At 43.8% G+C, this 23,346-nt stretch overlaps 1 protein-coding gene across 1 annotated transcript in view; it reads right to left on the reverse strand.

Annotated features, from left to right (window-relative positions):
* Positions 1 to 23,346, reverse strand: part of LOC129862404 (G1/S-specific cyclin-D2-like) — a 335,589-nt gene that overhangs the window by 120,736 nt on the left and 191,507 nt on the right. Inside the window, exon 2 of the mRNA XM_055934030.1 lies at positions 16,921 to 16,971. Coding sequence (XP_055790005.1) covers positions 16,921 to 16,950 — 30 coding nt within the window. The 5' untranslated portion in view covers positions 16,951 to 16,971. The remainder of the gene's footprint in view (positions 1 to 16,920; positions 16,972 to 23,346) is intronic.

The raw sequence follows: 23,346 nt of genomic DNA on the forward strand, positions 1-23,346 counted from the left end.
TCGCCTCCCTCATGAAGAGCTGGAGGCAGCTAAAGAGGAGGCGATATGAGGAGGCAGCACGGAAGCAAGGCTGGAAGCCTGTGAGTACAACCCAAACATTTCTTGGGGGGGGGGGGGGGGGGGGGGGTTAAAGGGAGTGTGGCGAAGTCAGGTAGGAGACCTGCGCCTACTCCCTGTACTTACTGTGGAGAGCGAGAGTACGGGCAGACACCGTGTTACGCAGTAGAGCGCATGGTGTCTCCTGTACGCGTGCATAGCCCGGTTCGGTACATTCCAGCTCCACGTATCGGCCGGGCTAGATTGAGCGTTGAGCCGGATGTCATGAAGCCGGCCCAACGCATCTGGTCACCTGTGCGTCTCCTCGGGCCGGCTTACATGGCACCAGCCTTACGCATGGTGTCCCCGGTTCGCCTACATAGCCCGGTGCGGGTTATTCCACCTCCCCGCACTGGTCGGGCGACGGGGAGCATACAACCAGGTAAGGTTGGGCAGGCTCAGTGCTCAAGGGAGCCAGTACGCCTGCACGGTCCGGTATTTCCGGCGCCACCTCCCCGCCCCAGTCCAGTTCCACCAGTGCTTACACCACGCAACAGGCTTCCAGTGTGTCTCCAGAGCCCTGTTCCTCCTCCACGCACTCGCCCTATGGTGCGTGTCTCCAGCCCGGTACCACCAATTCCGGCACCACGCACCAAGCCTCCTGTGCGTCTCCAGAGTCCTGTGCATCCTGTTGCTGCTCCCCGCACTACCCCTGAGATGCGTGTCCCCAGCCCGGTACCACCAATTCCGGCACCACGCACTAGGCCTAATGTGCGTCTCCAGGGTCCAGTATGCCCTGTTCCTTCTCCCCGCACTAGCCTTCAGGTGCGTGTCCCCAGTCCGGTACCACCAGTTCCGGCACCACGCACCAGGCCTACAGTGCGCCTCAGCCCGGCCAGAGCTGCCCGTCTGCCAAGCACCATCTGAGCCATCCGTCTACCCAGTGCCATCTGAGCCATCCGTCTGCCCAGCGCCATCTGAGCCATCCGTCTACCCAGCGCCATCTGAGCCATCCGTCTACCCAGCGCCATCTGAGCCATCCGTCTTTCCCGAGCCATTAGAGCCGCCCGTCTGTCCCGAGCCATCAGAGCCGTTCATCAGTCAGGAGCCGCTAGAGCCATTTGTCAGTCAGGATCTGCCAGAGCCGCCAACCAGACAGGATCTGCCAGAGCCGCCAACCAGACAGGATCTGCCAGAGCCGCCAACAAGACAGGATCTGCCAGAGCCGCCAACCAGACAGGATCTGCCAGAGCCGCCAACCAGACAGGATCTGCCAGAGCCGCCAGCCAGCCATGAGCAGCCAGAGTCGCCAGCCAGCCATGAGCAGCCAGAGTCGCCAGCCAGCCATGAGCAGCCAGAGTCGCCAGCCAGCCATGAGCAGCCAGAGTCGCCAGCCAGCCATGAGCAGCCAGAGTCGCCAGCCAGCCATGAGCAGCCAGAGTCGCCAGCCAGCCATGAGCAGCCAGAGTCGCCAGCCAGCCATGAGCAGCCAGAGTCGCCAGCCAGCCATGAGCAGCCAGAGTCGCCAGCCAGCCATGAGCAGCCAGAGTCGCCAGCCAGCCATGAGCAGCCAGAGTCGCCAGCCAGCCATGATCTTCCGAAGCCGCCAGCCAGCCAGGATCTTCCAGAGCCGCCAGTCAGCCAGGATCTTCCAGAGCCGCCAGTCAGCCAGGATCTACCAGAGACACCGAAGCGGATATTGACAATGGTGGAGTGGGGGCCACGTCCCGCACCAGAGCCGCCGCCATATTAAGGCCCACCCCGGACCCTCCCTTTATGTGTCAGGTTTTGCGGCCGGAGTCCGCACCTTTTGGGGGGGGGGGGGGTACTGTCACGCCCTGGCCTTAGTATTCTTTGTTTTCTTTATTATTTTAGTTAGGTCAGGGTGTGACATGGGGAATGTTTGTGTTTTGTCGTTTTGGGTGGTTAAATGGTAAAGGGGGTGTTGAGTTTAGTGTATGAGTTTGTGTTGAGTGAATGTTTCTAGGTATGTCTATGGTTGCCTGAGTGGTTCTCAATCAGAGACAGATGTCTTTCATTTGTCTCTGATTGGGAGCCATATTTAAGGCAGCCATAGGCATCATGCATTTGTGGGTAATTGTCTAAGTGTTTAGTGTCAGCACTTATGTTTGAATAGCTTCGCGGTTGTCTGTTTTGTTGTTTTGTTTAGTTTGTATAGTGTTCGTTTCGTTTTCGTCTTCTTTCTTAAATAAAGAAGATGTACTTTCCACACGCTGCATTTTGGTCCTCACTCTCTCCCATTGACGATCGTGACAGTAACAAAAAGGGAGACAACGTGGTGATGAGGAAAAACAAAATATAGTTATTAACTGAAGTAAACTAAATACAATTAACAATGGTGTGTGTAGTCAGTAATCAGTAGTGTAAGTGAGTGTTTGCGTGCATAAATGTGATAATGAGGAGTGTTGAAAGGTGCCAAAGCAAACAAACATAACGGCCACAAAAATGCCACAACCAAAATCTATAAGTGTGTCTGCATGGAGAGAGTCTCCTCAATGAATGGGGAAGAGGTGTATCCCATGTCGCTGACTACCCTCCCAGCTCCGCCTGCCGACATCCAAATAAGGAAAACAAGAGCAAAGAGAAAGAATACGGCAGACAGAGTGGGATTGTCGTCACACTTTATACAGATTATAACTTCTCATTTCCGACTAATTGAAATGAAATTTTGTTTAAGCCATACTGTCACGCCCTGATCTATCCTTGTGATTGTCTCCACCCCCTCCAGTTGTTGCTGCTTGTTTTCCCCAGTGTATTTATTCCTGTGTTTCCTGTCTCTCTGTGCCAGTTCGTCTTGAATGTTTCCAAGTCAACCAGCGATTTTCCCGTTCTCCTGCTTTGTACTTTGTACGCGCCTGCCTGACCATTCTGCCTGCCTTGACCACGGGCCTGTCTGCCACTCTGTACCTCCTGGACTCTGATCTGGTTATGACCTTTTTGCCTGTCCACGACCATTCTCTTGCCTACCCCTTTGGATTAATAAATATTGTAAGACCCCAACCATCTGCCTCCTGTGTTTAGATTTGTGTCTCGCCTTGTGCCTTGATACATACAAAGCTGGTTACAATTTCAGTTTTATCCTCCAGAAAAGATATAACAAATGTTATGGTTAAACTAAAATATACTGATTAATTAAAAAAACATTCTATATGGAATAATTTTATTTTTTAAATATTTCTTAATGATATTATGAATAGAAACGGAAGAGTTATGTCATTAATGCAGCTATTGAAAATATGGGAATATCTGCTCAATCCAAACTTACAACCAACTGATTGCAGCATTACCACAAAAATGGAGGAGGCAAGTGGAAAAGGGAGAAGGTAGGGAACATCTTTGCCTACCATATATTAAAGATACAAATTGCCTGAAAGGAATTGACATAAATAGAAAAATATACCAGTTTCATTTGAGGACAAAAATGTTGACAGCTGCACCATACAGGTTGAAAAATAAATGGGAAGAGGCCTAGAAGGCCAGCATCCCGGAGTCGCCTCTTCACTGTTGACGTAGAGACTGGTGTTTTGCAGGTACTATTCAATGAATCTGCCAGTTGAGGACTTGTGAGGCATCTGTTTCTCAAACGAGACACTAATGTACTTGTCCTCTTGCTCATTTGTGCACCGGGGCCTCCCACTCCTCTTTCTATTCTGGTTAGCCAGTTTGCACTGTTCTGTGAAGGGAGTAGTACACAGCGTTGTACGAGATCTTCAGTTTTTGGCAATTTCTCTCATGGAATAGCCTTCATTTCTTAGAACAAGAATAGACTGATGAGTTTCAGAAGAATGTCCTTTGTTTCTGGCCATTTGAACCTGTAATCAAACTCACAAATGCTGATGCTCCAGATACTCAAATAGACTAAAGGACAGTTTTATTGATTCTTTAATCAGTACAACAGTTTTCAGCTGTGCTAACAGTTTTCAGCTGTGCTAACATAATTGCAAAAGGGTTTTCTAATGATCAATTAGCCTTTTAAAATGATAAACTTGGATGAGCTAACACAACGTGCCATTGGAACACAGGAGAGATGGTTGCTGATAAATGGCCTTTGTACGCCTATGTATAGATAATCCGTAAATAAATCTGCCGTTTACAGCTACAATAGTCATTTACAACATCAACAATGTCTAGACTGTATTTCTGATCAATTTGATGTTATTTTAAAGGACAATTTTTTTGATTTTCTTTTTAAAAAAAAGGACATTTCTAAGTGACCCCAAACTTTTGAACGGTAGTGTATATATATTTTTTTTATTATTTATTTCACCTTTATTTAACCAGGTAGGCTAGTTGAGAACAAGTTATCATTTGCAACTGCGACCTGGCCAATATAAAGCATAGCAATTCGACACATAAAACAACACAGAGTTACACATGGAATAAACAAACATACAATCAATAATATATTAGGAAAATCTATATACAGAATGTGCAAATAAGGTATGATAAGAGAGGTAAGGCGATAAATAGGCCATGGGGGCGAAGTAATTACAATATAGCAATTTAACACTGGAATGGTAGGATGTGCAGGGGATGAATTTGCAAGTTGAGATACTGGGGTGGAAAGGAGCAAGATAAATAAATACAGTATGGGGATGAGGTAGATTGGATGGGCTATTTACAGATGAGCTATGTACAGGTGCAGTGATCTGTGAGCTGCTCTGACAGCTGTGCTTAAAGCTAGTGAGGGAGGTAAGAGTCTCCAGCTTCAGAGATTTTTGCATTTCGTTCCAGTCATTGGCAGCAGAGAACTGGAAGGAGAAGCCGCCAAAGGAAGAATTGGCTTTGGGGGTGACCAGTGAGATATGCCTGCTGGAGCATGTGCTACGGGTGGTGCTGCTATGCTGACCAGTGAGCTGAGATAAGGCGGGGCTTTACCTAGCAGAGACTTGTAGATGACCTGGAGCCAGTGGGTTTGGCGACGAGTATGAAGCGAGGGCCAGCCAACGAGAGCGTACAGGTCGCAGTGGTGGGTAGTGTATGAGGCTCTGGTGACAAAACGGATGGCACTGTGATAGACTGCATCCAACTTGTTGAGTAGAGTGTTGGAGGCTATTTTGTAAATGACATCGCCGAAGTCGAGGATCGGTAGGATCGTCAGTTTTACGAGGGTATGTTTGGCAGCATGAGTGAAGGATGCTTTGATGCAAAATAGGAAGCCGATTCTAGATTTAATTTTGGATTGGAGATGTTTAATGTGAGTCTGGAAGGAGAGTTTACAGTCTAACCAGACACCTAGGTATTTGTAGTTGTCCACATATTTTTAAGTCAGAACCGTCCAGAGTAGTGATGCTGGACGGGCTGGCAGGTGCGGGCAGCGATCGGTTGAAGAGCACGCATTTAGTTTTACTTGCATTTAAGAGCAGTTGGAGGCCACAGAAGGAGAGTTATGGCATTGAAGCTCATCTGGAGGTTAGTTAACACAGTGTCCAACGAAGGGCCAGAGGTATCAGAATGGTGTCGTCTGGGTAGAGGTGGATCAAAGAATCACCAGCAGCGATAGCGACATCATTGATGTATACAGAGAAGATTGTCGGCCCGAAAATTTAACCCTGTGGCACCCCCATAGAGACTGCCAGAGGTCCGGACAACAGGCCTTCCGATTTGACATACTGAAGTCTATCGGAGAAGTAGTTGGTGAACCAAGTGAGGCAATCATTTGAGAAACAAAGGCTGTTGAGTCTGCCAAAAAGTATGTTGTGATTGACAGAGTCGAAAGCCTTAGCCAGGTCGATGAATACGGCTGCACAGTAATGTCTCTTATCGATGGCGATTATGATATCGTTTAGGACCTTGAGCGTGGCTGAGGTGCACCGATGACCAGCTCTGAAACCAGATTGCATAGCGGAGAAGGTACGGTGAGATTCAAAATTGTCGGTGATCTGTTTGTTAAAACCTTTTCTCAATAGGGGGTGCTGTTTTCACTTTGTAAAAATTTCGTTCCCAAATTAAACTGCCTCGTACTCAATTCTTGCTCGTACAATATGCATATTATTATTACTATTGGATAGAAAACACTCTCTAGTTTCTAAAACCGTTTGAATTATATCTGTGAGTAAAACAGAACTCAAGTTGGAGCAAACTTCCTGTGAGGAAGTGAGAAATCTGAAATCAGGCAGGCTGTTCTGGGGTCAGTTTATTAATTTGCATGTCTTCTATTGGTCGAGATGCACTGCATACGCCTTACCCTAGATGTCAGCAAATAGTGAGAATTGGAATGGAGTTGCTAGGCAGATCTGAGGCCATATAAATGGTCTTGGAACGTGGGGTGCAGTCTTTTCAACATTCGCCATGACGCAAGACAGACCTCAGGATGGCGTTCTGGAAAGCTCCCGTTATAGGCCTTAGATATATCCGGCTCTGATTTTATTCGATATAGGTGTTAAAGACATCATAATGTTGTTATTTTAAACCGAGTTATATCAGTTTATATCAGTATATTGCGATTTTCGGATATTTCTTTGTGCTGCGTTATAGTGAGTTGGGCACGTCTGGGCCACATGGCTAATGTTTACGGCTAATTCCAAAGTTGAAGGCGACAATCTACAACCGAGCAACGATTCTTTTGGACAAAGGACAACTTGCCCAAGATTCTGATGAAAGCTCATCAAAAAGTAAGAACTATTTATGATGTTAATTCGTTGTTCTGTTGAAAAATGTAAAACTCCTATTCCGCCATAAATTTTGGTGCGGTCTCGCTTTAACGCACGCTGTATGTCGTAGTAACGTTAATTTTAGAAATCTAACACAGCGGTTGCATTAAGAACTAATGTATCTTTCATTTGCTGTCCAACGTGTATTTTTTAGTCAAGTTTACGATTAGTTAATGATTAGATTAGGTGCCTCTCCCAAGATTTCTCCCGACATTTTGTTGGCAGCTTGGCTACTATTCTCATTGTATAACCACGATTTGTGCCGCTAAATATGCACATTTTCGAACAAACTCTATATGTATTGTGTAATATGATGTTATAGGACTGTCATGTGAAGAAGTTTGAGAAGGTTAGTGAAAATATTAATATATTTTGCTGGTTTATTCGTTATCGCTATTGTTGGCTTGAATCAATGCTGTTGTGTGGTTGGCTATTGTAGTAAGCTAATATAATGCTATATTGTGTTTTTGCTGTAAAACACTTAAAAAATCTGAAATATTGGCTGGATTCACAAGATCTTTGTCTTTCATTCGCTGTACGCTGTGTATTTTTCATAAATGTTTTATGATGAGTATTTAGGTAATTCACGTTGGTCTCTGTAGTTATTCTAGTTGCTTTGGTGAGAGTTGTGATGGTGGCTGCAATGTAAAACTATGATTTATACCTGAAATATGCACATTTTTCTAACAAAACATATGCTATACAATAAATATGTTATCAGACTGTCATCTGATGAAGTTGTTTCTTGGTTAGTGACTATTTATATCTTTATTTGGTCGAAATTGTGATAGCTACCTATGCAGGGAAAAAATGGTGGAGAAAAAAAAGTTGTGTCTTTTGCTATCGTGGTTAGCTAATAGAAATACATATTGTGTCTTCCCTGTAAAACATTTTAAAAATCAGAAATGATGGCTGGATTCACAAGATGTGTATCTTTCATCTGGTGTCTTGGACTTGTGATTTAATGATATTTAGATGCTAGTATTTACTTGTGACGCTATGCTAGGCTATGCTAGTCAGCTTTTTTACTGATGGGGGTGCTCCCGGATCCGGGATTGTGATGAAGTAGAAGTTAACTTGGCTTTCAAAGTCCTTAGAAAGGCAGGGTAGGATAGAGATAGGTCTGTAGCAGTTTGGGCCTAGAGTGTCTCCCTCTTTGAAGAGGGGGATGACCGCGGCAGCTTTCCAATCTATGGGAATCTCAGACGATACGAAAGAGAGGTTGAACAGGCTAGTAATAGGGGTTGCAACAATTTCGGCAGATCATTTTGATCATTTTAGAAAGAGAGGGTCCAGATTGTCTAGCCCACCTGATTTGTAGGGGTCCAGATTTTGCAGCTCTTTCAGAACATCAGCTATCTGGATTTGGGTGAAGGAGAAGTTGGGGAGGTTTGGGCAAGTTACTATGGGGAGCGCAGGGCTGTTGACTGGGGTAGGGGTAGCCAGGCGGAAAGCATGACCAGCCGTAGAAAAATGCTTATTGAAATTCTCAATTATTGTGGATTTATTGGTAGTAACAGTGTTTTCTAGCCTCAGTGCAGTGGGCAGCTGGGGGGAGGTGCTCTTACTCTCCATGGACTTTACAGTGTCTCAGAACTTTTTTGAGTTTGTACGATGCAAATTTCTGTTTGAAAAAGCTAGCCTTAGCTTTCCTAACTGCCTGTGTATATTAATTCCTAACTTCCCTGAAAAGTTGCATATCACGGGGGCTATTTCGATGCTAATGCAGAATGCCACAGGATGTTTTTCTGCTGGTCAAGGGCAGACAGGTCTGGAGTGAAGCAAGGGATATCTATTCCTGGTTCAAATGTTTTGAATGGAGCATGCTTATTTAAGATGGTGAGGAAGGCACTTTTAAAGAATAACCAGGCATCCTCTACTGACGGGATGAGGTCAATGTCCTTCCAGGATACCCCGGCCAGGTCGATTAGAACGGCCTGTTCACTGAAGTGTTTTACGGAGCGTTTGACAGTGATGAGGGGTGGTCCCATTACATATGCAGGCAATGAGGCAGTGATCACTGAGATTTTGATGAAAAACAGCAGAGGTGTATTTGGAGGGCGAGTTAGTTAGGATGATATCTAAGAGGGTGCCCGTGTTTACGAATTTGGGGTTGTACCTGGTAGGTTCATAGATAATTTGTGTGAGATTGAGGGCATCAAGCTTAAATTGTAGGATGGCCGGGGTGTTAAGCATGTCCCAGTTTAGGTCACCTAGCAGCACGAGCTCTGAAGATAGACGGGGGGCAATCAATTCACATATGGTGTCCAGGTTACAGCTGGGGGCAGAGGGTGGTCTATAGCAAGCGGCAACGGTGAGAGACTTGTTTCTGGAAAGGTGCATTTTTAGAAGTAGAAGCTCAAATTGTTTTGGTACAGACCTGGATAGTAAGACAGAACTCTGCAGGCTATCTCTGCAGTAGATTGCAACACCGCCCCCTTTGGCAATTCTATCTTGGCGGAAAATGTTATATTGGATGGAAATGTTAGGGGTTTTGGTGGTTTTCCTAAGCCATGATTCAGACACGGCTAGGACATCCGGGTTGGCAGAATGTGCTAATGCAGTGACTAAAGCAAACTTAGGGAGTAGGCTTCTAATGTTAACATGCATGAAACCAAGGCTTTTACGGTTACAGAAGTCAACAAATGAGAGCACCTGGGGAGTAGGAGTGGAGCTAGGCACTGCAGGTCCTGGATTAACCTCTACATCACCAGAGGAACAGAGGAGAAGTAGGATAAGGGTACGGTTAAAGGCTATAAGAACTGGTCGTCTAGCACGTTCGGAACAGAGAGTAAAGGGAGCAGGTTTCTGGGCACGATAGCATAAATTCAAGGCATAATGTACAGACAAGGGTATGGTAGGAAGAGAGTACATTGGAGGTAAACCTAGGCATTGAGTAATAATGAGAGAGATTTAGTCTCTAGAGATGTTTTAACCAGGTGATGTCATCGCATATGTGGGAGGTGGAACAACATGGTTGGTTAAGGCATATTGAGCAGGGCTACAGGCTCTACATTGAAATAAGACCGTAATCACTAACCAAGACAGTAATGGACAAGGCATATTGATATTAGGGAGAGGCATGCGTAGCCAAGTGATCGTATGGGTCCAGTGAGTGGTTGGGCTGGCTGGGACACGGCGATTCAGACAGTTAGCAGGCAAGGCTAGCAAGCTAGCAGTTAGCAGGCCGGGGCTAGCAAGCTAGCTTAAGGGCCTTAGATGGACATCGCGATGGGGGAAAGTCTGTTTTTGCCGCCTCGTGCGGTGACGTCGATAGACCAGTCGTGGAATTAGTAGGGTTCCAAGTAGCAGAGGGGTCCAAGTCCAATTGGCAAAATGGGTATAGTGATCCAAGAAACTGGCCGATGGATCAACTAACAGTCCAATATGCTCTAGATAGCTAGCAGGCCACTGTTAGCAGAATGGGCCTTCAGGGGACGTTGCGCCTGAGGGACCTGTTGGGATCCTCGGGCAGATTGTCGATATTCCAGTTGTGAAGGATCTTCGGGGTTCCATGCCCCATACCGGCAGTATTGTAGCCGAGGAGTGGGCTTCAGGAGTAGCCCAGGAGCTCTAGCCGGGAGATGGGTCAAGCATGGGCTAGCTCCAGGCTAGTTGGTGCTAGCTCCGGGACAGAAACGTTAGCCAGGAGTAGTCAACCCGGGTTGAGGTTAGCTAGCTGTGATGATCCAGATGAAAAGGTTCAGAGTTTGCGGTAGGAATCCAGGGATATGGAGAGAAAAATAGGTCCGGTATGCTCTGGTTTGAAACGTGTTGTACGAACTGGCGAGAGATTTCCGAGCTAAAGGTTAGCTGATGACCGCTAGCAGTGGTTAGCTGACTGATAGCTGATAGCTATATTTCGGAGGTAAATAGAAATACTTTCGGAAAAAAACAGATCCACACCACATTGGGTGAGGTGGGTTGCAGGAGATTATTTTGAAGTTGAGGTTTAGGAAAATGTTTAAAAAGAATGCGAAGAAAAATATATTAAAATATATATACATGGGGACAAGACAAGACAAAGACGTCAGACTGCTACGTCATCTTGGATTCGAAAATGTGTAGCAGAAAAGCTGTAAAAAAAAATATATATATAGTGGTCTTCCAAAGAGGGGTGGAGGGGTTAATTTTAAACAAATCCGATAAAAAAATTGCATGTCTGAAGAAGTGCAAGTTATTGTTAATCGCTCCCTTTTCACAGGCACTTTCCCCACTGCACTAAAAACTGTTATGGTGAAACCACTTCTGATGAAAAGTAATCTAGAATTTTCAGACAATCTCAATCATTCCATTCTTAAGCAAAATTCTATAGAAATTGGTGTTCAAACAGCTAAATATGTATTTTAGAAAAATTCCAATCTGTTTTTTTGTGCACAGCACAGAAACAGCCTTAGATAAAGCGTTAAATTATCTTAGAACCAACACAGATGCTTAACAGCTCTCTGTCCGGTCGAGAGTTTTTTGTCACTCTTGGTGAACATAACTCAGAGAAAATACGTATCACGTGGCGTTCCACAAGGTTCGATTTTGGGTCCTGTACTGTTCAGTTTATATATGTTACCCCTTGGCAGCGTTATCAGACAGCACAGCATTGATTTTTACTGCTACGCAGACGATACACAACTTTTAATTTCAGTGTCACTAGAGGATTTTAGCTCCACAGATCAATTATTAGACTGTATTAGTGATTTAAATACTTGGATGGCTCACAACTACCTCCAGCTAAATCAAGACAAGACCAAGGTACTTATTGTTGGAGCCAAAGCACAGAGAGAGAATCTAGCCACACATTTTATTTCATGGGCAATAAGATAAAACACCAGGTAAAAAACCTAGGTGTTATTTTAGATTCTGAAGTAAATTTCAATTCACACATTAGGAATGTGACCAAAATAGCTTTTTACCACCTGAGGAACATTAACAAGATGTAGACATTTCTCTCTCACGCTGATACAGAGAGACTCAACCATGCATTTATTACAAGCAGGCTTGACTACAGTAATGCTCTCCTGTCTGGTCTACCTGTCACGTTAGCTAGGAGTGGTGAGTGTGGAGTCAGGCGCAGAGAGCAGAGGTTCCAGAAAGGACGTATTTATTCCAAAAATGGTCAAGCCAAAAACAGGCACAAATGACCACAAAACGGGACACCAAACAATGCGTAATGGAACAAAACACAAAACTCCACTGACAGAAAAGAAAATAAGCCTGCACAAAAGCAGACGGGCCTTGAAGGCTTAAATAGCCCCGAATTAACCACAAACAAGGTACAGGTGAAAACAATAAAGACAAAACCAACAGAAAAGGGAAAAGGAATCGGTGGCAGCTAGTAGACCGGTGACGACGACCGCAGAGCGCCGCCGACCAGGGAGAGGAGCCACCTTCGGTGGAAGTTGTGACACTACCCATAAAGTCATTGGTAAACTGTAAACATACAGAATGCTGCAGCACGGGTACTGACCAAGACTAGATGGAGAGCACAGATTTCACAGGTTTCATGGTCTCTGCACTTGGCTGCCTGTGAGTTTTAGAATTCATTTTAAGATTCTTCCATTGGTTTTTAAATCAATCCACGATTGTGCACCCCAATACATGTCAGACATGCTTTTAAGTTATGTACTCTGTAGGTCCCTCAGGTCCTCTGGCACTGGCCTTTTAACTATCCCAAAGCCTAGGATCAAGAGGCATGGGGAGGCAGCCTTTAGTTATTATGCCCAAAGCCTCTGGAATAGCCTGCCAGAGAACCTGAGTGTGTCCGAAACTGGACATATTTAAAAGAGATCTTAAAACACATATTTTAAGTTTTCCTTACGGTGCTTTTTATTTGTTCAGTTTGTGTCATTCTTTTGTTTTTTTATCTTATGTTTGTTGTGTAGTAAATAGTTTAGCTTTTTTAATTCGTTTTTTCCTGTAAAGCACATTACGTGCTTTACAGGAAATGAGCTGTATAAATAAAGCTTGATTTGATTTGATTCCCACCACAATCTCTGGGAAGGACAGATCTTGCTTTTCCCTTTTGGTTGACAGGGTTATTATTTTAAAGTCTGCGAGAGAGAGAGAGAGTGCTAGTTAACCTACACTAGTCTGTGTCTGTCTGGATGAGGGGACAGCATAGGTCCAAGAGAGGCCTCCTTTATGGCCATTCTTTCCCGGAATCGTGACCTCCTCCCTGGGGATCATTCTCACAGACGCAGTTTCTGTGCTCCATACCTCCATAGCCCCAAGATGTAATGTATAGAACAGCCCAGTGACCTATATGTTGTGCTTCACCCAGATCATGCGGAAGACATGTCATATTCATGAGCTACACGTTTATTATTAGCAATGACATGTTACAGATATCCATGACAAGGATCTGTGACAACAATAGCTGATCTATGGTTAGGGATAGGGAAAGGGGGATACCTAGTCAGTTGTACAACTGAATGCCTTCAACTGAAACGTCTCTTCCGCATTTAAACCAACCCCTATGAATCAGAGAGGTGCGGGGGGCTGCCTTAATCGACATCCACGTCTTCGGCGCCCGAGGAACAATGGGTTAACTGCCTTGCTCAGTGGCAGAACGATTGATTTTTACCTTGTCAGCTCGGGGATTCGATCAATCAACCTTTCGGTTACTAGCCCAACGTTCTAACCACTAGTTAGTGATCTATCTGAAGTCACATCTTGACAGGTTGGGTTTTGTTTAAGATGTATGTTTAACTAACCAATTAGCCTCCTGAAAGCTTGTGGAACTGTCTCAATACAGCTGTACTGTAGGTTCAAGGGACAATCTGCTATTGCAGAATATTCTAGTGTCCAGTTCAAGTCTGTGAGCTCTTCCCTCTGTCAGTCTACCTGTATCTTAGCTCCCTGTCCAAGGTGCACTGGGATGAGTCAGCATTATCTACACCTTCTTCTCTCATTCTCTCCTCACACTCATTGAATGGGGGATTTCCGCTGTGAGAACCAATGTTTGATGGGAGCCCCCCTAACAATTCAAGATACACACCAAAACCCGCACTCACTTAAATGTATGCACGCAAGCACAGCTGAGTGAGCACAACTGCTTGGGCTAGGGTTAACAGTAGTATGCATGTGAGGCACATCTTTGCTCAGAGAGAGAGATAGAGAGATGGTTGAAGCTGCATTGATCCAGGGGCGGCAGCTGTTATGGTGGGGGACTGAGGCGGTGGTGGTGGTGGTGCTGAGGGGGAGACAGCAGCAGAGCAACCAGAGCTAAGCAACGTGCACAGCGAGCTGCTCTTCCTCCTCCAGCCCAGGGCCAGTCTGTCTGGATCTAGTGCAGCCAGCAACGCTGCAGAGGAGCAGATGTTTCCTTTATTTAGCAACCGAGCTACAGACAAACTGGGGGCTAACCTGGCTAACTGTTTGACATGATGACATGGCCCCAGAGTGGAGCTAGGGACTAGTGGCTAACAGCGGCTCACTGCACAGAGGGGCCTTTGCTGTGGAAGCCCTAAACAACAGAAAGTACTCTGACTGGAACACTGGATCCCAGAGACATGAGTGAGATAACCAGGGAAAGATAGACAGTAAGGGAGACAGTCAGGCACATTGGACTGGGCACTCGGTAATGCCATTGGCAGTATAAGACAAACTTCATATATTGCTCGTAAACATTAAGCATGGATTCAGATCACTCGCACACACAAATATCTCAAATCAGACAAAACGTAAATCGTACCATGTTGTCACTGCCTATTAAATGAACTTGAAACAGAAAACAGACATCTGTACCGTGTACAGTTGTAGCCGCTGCCTAGGCTGGCTGCTGCGGGACGGATGGGGGGTTCCAGCACCCTGAGCTCCACCTCTGTTCTTGAGCCCCGGGCGGTCAGCTGTGGGGAGGCAGCTGCTACAGAGGCTAATCCAAAAATGAAACGTATCTGAGCACAAGTGTGCTAGCACATGTCAAAAGTGTAGAGTCACTCTGAGCAGATCCACTTCACTGAGGAATGCCCTGACACACTGGGTGCCTGTGCTGTGCCTCCATCCATATACCCTTCCTCTTCGCGAACAAGATACATCTGGTGGAAAAGACTCAGGCAAAGGTGTGATACTAGGAAAGTGTCTGCTTCTGATGTTTACTGAGGCCTATCAGTTTGACACTTCAGTGAATTATTTTGTGAAAATAATTTCAGGACAGTTAAGTGGATGGTCCTTGATACATTGAAACTACTCTACAGCTGCTGTACAACATCAAATGTTTAAAATAAGTTAAAATCATCATGAGATATGAGAGTGCTGGATGGGAGAGAAACCACCTGACCACCATTTACAGGAATTCAAGCCTGTGGAATTTCGGTGGTAGAGAAAGACACAGTGCTGGTATCAGATCATTTGTTATAGTGAAAATGACAGTAACATATGTGACTACTAATATATATGACTACTATACCCAAGCAGGCTTGAGGCTATAATCACTGCTAAAGATGCTTCAACAAAGTACTGAGTACAGGGTCTGAATATTTATGTAAATGTGATATTTCCAGGTTAATTAGCAAACATTTCTAAAAGCCTGGTTCTGCTTTGTCATTATGGGGTATTGTGTATAGATTGATGAGAAAAAAACTAAAATGTAATACATTTTAGAAGAAGTCTGTAACCTAGCAAAATGTAAAAAATGTGAAGGGGTCTGAATACTTTCCGAAAGCATTGTATACATTTTTCAAAAAAAAATATCCCAAAAACTTTGGAAAAAGCAAATGCTTTGATTTCTTGACAAACAGAAGGAAAAGTGGTCTTAGAAAACATCTACCAGAAAAAGTCTTAAAGGCATTACAAATACATCAAAACACAATAATGTTGAACTAAAGACCCCTGCCAACTAATATCAACACTTAGATTTAGTTTTGCTAGGAAAAACATTTGCACCATTAGATGCAGGAACTCGACTTACCCAGTTGTGACTCCCTAGGAGAGGTGAACTCGACAATTTATTGTTAAAATGAGAGGCTGCCTGGATCTTTAATTTAAAGACCCCTTTTCCCTTCGGTCTCAACGTAGACTTTGATCTGAAGCCATTCTTGTGATTATTGTGACTTTGCTATTCATTGTAAATGTTTGTAGGCCTATGTAGCCAAATTGTATCTTTGATCGTATGCTATCATTCATGTTTTTTGTATGTTATTTTTATATCTAAGAATTAACCAATGATATCAGGCCACACATGATTGCAGACCCCTGTGTGAGTTCTTTGACACTATATAAACTAGTGACCCACAGTGTTTGTCATTATACCCTGATGAAGACAGCTTGTCTATCGAAACGTTGGATATTAGGTTATTCAATTATTTATTTTTCATGGAAAAACAATTCTGCCTTCTGTAAGTTTTTAAGAAACATTGCCTTGTGGATTGAAATTCTGTTACCAAAAACCCATATATCTTTAAGATATTTTCTAATTTCTCTACCTCATGAGGAGGGAGGATAATGAACGTTCACAGAAGTAACAAGTAAAGGTTAACCTATAACTGAGTTATAGTGTTCTTACAGATATCAATTGTGTTAATTCATTATTAAATGACTAACACTTAAAATTCTGATACCAAATCAGTAACAGACTTCTGAAAAATCTGTTATGAAATTTCTGCAATTGAATTGGCTAGTAGTAGTAGTCACAAATCACTGCTGGGTCACTTGCTACTGTCGGCAGGACACTGGCATACTTTTATGTTCAGCTGATACGTTTTTTTCTCTTTCTGTCATCTGGTGGTCAAAGCAAGAGTGTGAAATTCTGGACAACCCCTCCCTCTCTCTCTCCAATTAATGACAACTCTCCGGGCTGTTATCCATGAGCCCCCTCTCTTTCCATTTACTGTAACCATTATCCTCACCCACTGAGCACTGACTGAAACCGTTAGATGGACGTTGAAAAGTAGGTGCAATTCCATTCTGTTTACGTGGAATTGCCACTATCCTATATAATTTACACATCTTGTATAATAGAACAGTCTATTGTTTCAGGATATTCTATTTCTCAAATGCTAATCAAATCACCAGAGGGAATCTGCAGGGACAGGGAATGTCTTCTATTCCTTCCTTACAGTACAACACATGCAAATCTATAGTAGTCTGTTTAAAAAAGCCCAAGCTCTTGCTATGGTAGAATTTCTTCATTGAAAACAAAGAGGGGAATTCAGTAGCCTTCTCATGTGAAAACAGCAGCTCACATGTACAAAGTAAACCATGGTAGCTAAAGTCTTACCTGAGATGAGCCATGCCCAGCCAAGACCATTCCTGAGATGCTCAGATGCTCCTAGAACAACAAAAACAAAGACACAATTAAATAAACTGAGTGATTGATAGTCATCTTATCAACTCAAAGAAAGTACTGCTCAAACATAGTTTACTGTTCTCAAGATGATGATGATGATTGCATGGAAAGTACTATTCCTCTTCAATAAAATGTACCTTTCTAACTGGAATTCCCCTGACAGTAGTTTCCTGACAATTCTGATATGAGATAAAAACAAATGCAACTTGAATTGAACAGTCACTTATCCTACAGACTTGTAAATTCCCTCTGTGGGTGACTGGGAGCTCATTGCTTCATGTGTTCACAAAATCACACAATCTCGATCTGAAGAATAATAGTTTGATCATGTGTTACTGTGATATGGCTGAAAGCTCAAATCTAACCCATCTGGTTTACAGTTTTTAAATGAGCCATCAACTTATGCAAGAATGGGGGGGTATTCACAAGGTGGCAGATAGTCTAGCGGTTACGTTGGGCCAGTAACGGAAAGGTCGCTGGTTCAAATCCCCGAGCTGATATGCCATTGAGCAAGGCATATAAACCTAATTGCTCCTGTAAGTCGCTGTGGATAAGGTCTGCTAATTGAGAAAAAATGTAAGCCACAAAATGGACTGAAACTACTTGAACTTAAAAGAAATGCTTATTTTCATTTTACATTAGTGCCCTATATGAATATGATCCTGATTCAGAACAACAAGCCATCACTCCATACCTTCAGTTGAAATCATAGTAAATCTCATGACGTAACAGGTAACAAAGAAGAGAAGGATACAGTTCAGAGGTTCCCTGAGCTGTTATCACTCACAATTATATGGATGAGAGGGTTGATTATTCCACAAAAGCATGTGTCAGTCAGAGTTAAGTCTTCTATCAAGACTTCCCCAGAGAGATCAGTTTATCTGGGCCAGCGAGGCCTCAGGCCCTCCAACCAAAACAAGCCTGAGATTAAGCTGATCCACTCAAAAAAAAAAAAAAAAAAAAAAAAAAAAAAAAAACAAGCCTGAGAGCTAACGTTACTTCCTAAAGTTAATGCCCCCAATCCATTGCAGGAGGAGGGGGAGGAGGGAAGAAGGAGGAGGAGCAGCTTCATTTAACAGTAAGACAATGTTCAATTCACCTGGAAGGAATGCAAGTGGGAGAGGCTTTCTCACGGAGGGAGGGAGGGAGGGAGGGAGGGAGGGAGGGAGGGAGGGAGGGAGGGAGGGAGGGAGGGAGGGAGGGAGGGACGCTGTATCAATGAAAGCCAGTGAGATGTGAAGTTGTCAAAACACATATTTATTTTCAAACAAAGTAAACCTAGAGTGTGAATACAAAGCGCTTCAATGTGCAACTGTCACAAGTTGATCCCACAACTTCAGAAGTCAGGAAATGGGATAAGATAAATGTTGAGGGGGACATCTAGGATTTAAGTCCCTCCATTGTCCCAAATATCTTTTTAAAACTTCTTCTATTATTTAGAAATGTCTTTGAAATCTGAGCACTTGGCAAAGCAACACATTGGTTATCATGCACCTGTCTGTCTTCTCCATTTCTGTTAAGCCGTGACTGTAAGGATTCTCTTGATAGGCAAATTTGCAAATAACAAATAGAAGAAAAAAAAATATTAAAATCCTCAATGGATTACACATAATATCTGATCCATTATTTATTCTGCATTGTGACAATACAAGCCTAAGTTGTTAAATTAAATCATACAGGTTTCAAGACATTCATCATACCCATAGATATTAAAAACAAAAATTATGTATTATGTGAGAAGTAGGCATTGGTTTGAAGCCGAAAAAGAAAGGAAATACACATGAGCACCACAATGCCTACTTCACCCATGCTCTACTATGGTTTTGCAGCACACCGTTTTGACCTACTACAGTAGCTATGTTGGTCTATTGTACTTCAAACAATATCGTTTTCAGGTTGCTTAGAATTCAAACCTTCAGGTGCTCCCATAATAATGTGATTTGTACCGCATACAAGATGAAGTATTGGATTCTTGTCACGACTCTCCTTGTTCGAGCGGTGTTCGGCAGTCAACGTCATCGATCTGCTAGCCATCACTGATCCATTTTTCATTTTCCATTGGTTTTGTCTTGTCTTCCATCACACCTGGTTCCAATCCCATCAATTACATGTTGTGTATTTAACCCTCTGTTTCCCCTCATGTCCTTGTCGGTGATTGTTTGATTGTATGTTTGTGCAAGTTATGTGTTGGTGCGCGACGGGTTTTGTACCCACTTTGATTATTTTATATATTTTGGTTTTTGGAGTTTTGTTAACTTTTATTAAACGACTCTGTTTATAGCAAGTTCGTTCTCCTGCGCCTGACTTCCCTGCCACCATCACAGACCCATTACAATTCTTCACACACCACACTAATCCCATTCCACTACATTTTCAAACTTTTTAATAATTATATGAAAGCAAGCTTTGCTTTTATACTTACAAGACCACCATCAAGACCCAACACAACAACAGGTGTTGCACACATTCACATTCACAGGTCTATAGAGCCTGTCTGTATTCCTTATTTCTATAACTGTTAGTTTACCTGTGAAATATTGACATATGTTCAGAAACACTTGTTTAGCAAGCATGGTCCTGTTTTATCAATTGCTTTCTGATGAATGGGCAGTTCCTTACCTCTCTAAAATGAATATGTAACTTAGTTATGTTTGTGTTTGTATTTATGGTGAAGCTACAATAATACATATTTACAATAGGTCTATATCTAAAAATACATACAGCATAATGATATACACTCACAACCTGTTTTTTAGTTTACACCACCCCATTCACGAAAAATGAATCGCTCCTACAGACAGCGAGTCACACAAACAGCTCGTTGATGAGAGAGGTCAGTGGAGAATGGCAAGAATCGTGCAAGCTAACAGGGGGGCCACAAATAGACAAATAACGGCACAGTACAACAGTGGTGTGAAGAATAGCCTCCAACACTCTACTCAGCAAACTGGATGTAGTCTATCACAGTCCCATCCGTTTTGTCACCAAAGCCCCATATACTACCCACCACTGCGACCTGTATGCTCTCGTTGGCTGGCCCTCGCTATATATTCGTCGCCGAACCCACTGGCTCACTGGTCATCTATAAGTCTTTGCTAGGTAAAGCCCCGCCTTATCTCAGCTCACTGGTCACCATAGCAACACCCACCCGTAGCACACGCTCCAGCAGCTATATTTCTCTGGTCATCCCCAAAGCCAACACCTCCATTGGCCGCTTTTCCTTGCAGTTCTCTGCTGCCAATGACTGGAACGAATTACAAAAATCACTGAAGCTGGAGACTTAAATCTCCCTCTAACTTTAAGCATCAGCTGTCAGAGCAGTTTACCGATCACTGTACCTGTACACAGCCAATCTGTAAATAGCAAACCCAACTACCTATTTATCTTCTTGCTCTTTTGCACCCAAGTATCTCTACTTGCACATCATCATCTGCACATCTATCACTCCAGTGTTAATGCTAAATTGTAATTATTTCGCCTCTATGGCCAATTTATTGCTTTACCTCCCCAATCGTCTACATTTGCACACACTGTACATAGCTTTTTCTATTGTGTTATTGACTGTACGTTTGTTCATGTGTAACTCTGTGTTGTTGTTTTTGTCGCACTGCTTTGCTTTATCTTGGCCAGGTCGCAGTTGTAAATCAGAACTTGTTCTCAACTGACCTGGTTAAATAAAGGTGAAATTTAAAAAAAGAACAAAACCTAGGTAATCAAAATATATGTTTGCATTTATTGATTAACCTCAGTTTGAATACCACCGTATAGCTAGCTATATTAAAACCACATTCCAGCCGGTGTCTATTCCACAAGTTACCTCTGGCTAAATCTGTTATGTTAAAATGCCTATTTACTCTGTTCCATTTGACTGCGCACTGTCCACTGTCTCATCAGCCCAGTCAGACAATTTATATACTTGATCTCCACTATAAAAAGCATCTAGACATCTCACATTTCTTTTAGACCAAAATGTTATTTTCAACCGCAGAGATTTGTATAAACACTGCTGTCTGTCACTCCAGCATTTGCAACATTGTTTCAATATTCAGATTCGTTCTCCAGCTGAACCATAGTAATGAACATGTGGTGAGTCGGGACGAGACAAACAGTTTGACGTTATTGTTGGCTAGCTCCTCTGAACAACAATGTTCTGATGAGAATGTGCATTTTCTATTCCAGACGAAATCACGCCTCATTAGCTCATTGTTAGGTTAGGGATGCATCCAAATAACTGTCACTAGAAAATCAAATCAAATCATATTTGTCACATGTGCCAAATACAACAGTCAAATGCTTACTTACAAGGCCTTAACCAACAATGCAGTTTTAGGAAAATACCTAAAAAAAAAGTACGAGATAAGAATAACAAATAATTGAAGAGCAGTAGTAAATAACAATTGTGGGGCTATATACATGGGGCACCGGTGCAGACTCAATGTGTCAATGTGCGGGGGCACTGGTGTCGAGGTAATTGAGGTAATTATGTACATGTAGGTAGTATTATTAAAGTGGCTATGTATGGATAATAACAGAGAGTAGCAGCAGTGTGTGTGGGGGAGCAATGCAAATAGTCTGGGTAGTCATTTGATTATCTGTTCAGGAGTCTTATGGCTTCGAGGTAGAAGCTGTTTAGAAGCCTCTTGGACCTAGACTTGGCGCTCCGGTGCCGAATGCCTTGTGGTAGCAGAGAGAACAGTCTATGACTTGGGTGGCTGGAGTCTTTGCCAATTTTTAGGGCCTTCCTCTGACACCGCCTGGTGTAGAGGTCCTGGGTGGCAGGAAGCTTGGCCCCGGTGATGTACTGGGCGGTACGCACTACCCTTTGGAGGCCAAGCAGTTGCCATACCAGGCATTGATGCAACCCGTCAGGATGCTCTCCATGGTGCAGCTGTAAAACCTTTTGAGGATTTGAGGACCCATGCCAAATCTTTTCAGTCTCCTGAGGAGAAATAGGTTTTGTCGTGAACTCTTCACGACTGTCTTGGTGTGCTTGGACCATGTTAGTTTGTTGGTGATGTGGACGCCAAGGAACTTGAAGCTCTCAACCTGCTCCACTACAGCCCCGTCGATGAGAATGGGGGCGTGTCGGTCCTCCTTTTCCTGAAGTCCACAATCATCACCTTAGTCTTGATCACGTTGAGAGAGAGATTGTTGTCATTGCACCACATGGCCAGGTCTCTGACCTCCTCCCTATAGGCTGTCTCATCGTTGTTCATGATCAGGCCTACCACTGTTGTGTCATCAGCAAACTTAATTATGGTGTTTGAGTCGTGCCTGGCCGTGCAGTCATGAGTGAACAGGCAGTACAGGAGGGGACTGAGCACGCACCCCTGAGGGGTCCCCGTGTTGATGATCAGCATGGCGGATGTGTTGTTACCTACCCTTACCACCTGGGGGCAGCCCGTCAGGAAGTCCAGGATCCAGTTGCAGAGGGAAGTGTTTTTAGTCCCAGTGTCCATAGCTTAGTGATGTGCTTTGAGGGCACTTGAACGCTAAGCTGGAGTCAATGAATAGCATTCTCACATAGGTGTTCCTTTTGTCCAGGTGGGAAAGGGCAGTGTGGAGTGCAATAGAGATTGCATCATCTGTGGATCTGTTGGTGCGGTATGCAAATTGGAGTGGGTCTAGGGTTTCTGGGCTAATGGTGTTGATGTGAGCCATTACCAGCCTTTCAAAGCATTTCATGGCTACAGACATGAGTGCTACGGGTCGGTAGTCATTTAGGCAGGTTACCTTAGTGCTCTTGGGCACAGGGACTATGGTGGTCTGCTTGAAACATGTTGGTATTACAGACTCGGACAGGGAGAGGTTGAAAATGTCAGTGAAGACACTTGCCAGTTGGTCAGTGCATGCTCAGAGTACACATCCTGGTAATCCATCTGGCCCAGCGGCCTTGTGAATTTTGACCTGTTTAAAGGTCTTACTCACATCGGCTGTGAAGAGCGTGATCACACAGTCGTCCGGAACAGCTGATGCTCTCATGCATGTTTCAGTGTTACTTGCCTCAAAGCGAGCATAAAAGTTATTTAGCTCGTCTGGTAGGCTCATGTCACTGGGCAGCTCTCGGCTGTGTTTCCCTTTGTAGTCTGTAATAGTTTGCAAGCCCTGCCACATCCGACGAGCTTTGGAGCCGGTGTAGTACGATTCGATCTTATTCCTGTATTTGCTTGTTTGATGGTTCGTCGGAGGGCATAGTGAGATTTCTTATAAGCTTCCGGGTTAGAGTCCCGCTCCTTGAAAGCGGCAGCTCTACCCTTTAGCTCAGTGCAAATGTTGCCTGTAATCCATGGCTTCTGGTTGGGGTATGTACGTACAGTCACTGTGGGGACGACATCCTCGATGCACAGCTTAAACAAA

The sequence above is a fragment of the Salvelinus fontinalis genome, chromosome 9 (genome assembly GCF_029448725.1).
Source record: "Salvelinus fontinalis isolate EN_2023a chromosome 9, ASM2944872v1, whole genome shotgun sequence".
Lineage (NCBI taxonomy): Eukaryota > Metazoa > Chordata > Actinopteri > Salmoniformes > Salmonidae > Salvelinus > Salvelinus fontinalis.